Source organism: Lottia gigantea, assembly GCF_000327385.1.
Source record: "Lottia gigantea unplaced genomic scaffold LOTGIsca_2189, whole genome shotgun sequence".
NCBI classification, from domain to species: Eukaryota; Metazoa; Mollusca; class Gastropoda; family Lottiidae; genus Lottia; species Lottia gigantea.
In genome coordinates this window covers 11,696-12,363 of record NW_008708546.1, presented here as the reverse complement: position 1 = coordinate 12,363, position 668 = coordinate 11,696, and the positions used below count along the sequence as shown (strand labels likewise).

The following is a 668-nucleotide window of genomic DNA, read 5'->3' as shown; positions in this document are numbered from 1 at the left end:
TTTCTCGACTTAAGAGAACATGGAGGACAAATCCGACAGTGACATTTAAGTCAAAGCACTTTATATCTACGTCAACCTAAAAAAGAGAAGTCACTGGGTCCACTTTTGATGAATATCACCACATGGACAGGTAACTAGTCTCATATTAGGATAAGTTTTTCATAAATATGCTCACGTGACATTTTGATTGCGATTTCATTGGCTAACACCTATCGAATTAGGCAGACCGTTAACGCTTAAAAACACCTTCGGAGGTTAAAAGCGTATTACGCAACGTCGACAGAGACAAGATTGAAGGATTTCTCGGCGATTTTACGTTGCGTATTACGTGGCGTGAAAACGCTCATAAGAACGGGTATGTGGACACAAGCCTTAACTCTCCCTGTTGATAGTCATGCAGGCATATCATCAACAATCTCAGTTTCATAGTTATGCAAATAGTCTTTTTTTGTGTCAGAGAAAGGCATAATGTATATTGAGTATTATAGTTTATTTACCTTGTGCAGCGATAAACTTCTTTCCGTCGTAACCCTGAAATAAAAATAAAAACTCCCTCTTAAAAACGATGTGTGTAAAACTGCATTACGAATAATGCAAAAATATTTTAAACTAGGAATTTAGTTTTCTTTTTCTATAGATGTCTTTACTATATATGGCTGTGTCTAAAG

The 668-nt window shown here is 36.2% G+C and overlaps 1 protein-coding gene across 1 annotated transcript in view; it reads right to left on the bottom strand.

The window, feature by feature from the left end:
- Positions 1-493: 493 nt before the first annotated feature.
- The window catches only part of LOTGIDRAFT_176586 (hypothetical protein), a gene marked incomplete at both ends in the record, with an annotated part of 11,580 nt that continues 11,405 nt past the window's right edge, over positions 494-668 (bottom strand). The window contains one exon of the mRNA XM_009054463.1: positions 494-531. Within this exon, the coding sequence (XP_009052711.1) occupies positions 494-531 (38 nt within the window). The remainder of the gene's footprint in view (positions 532-668) is intronic.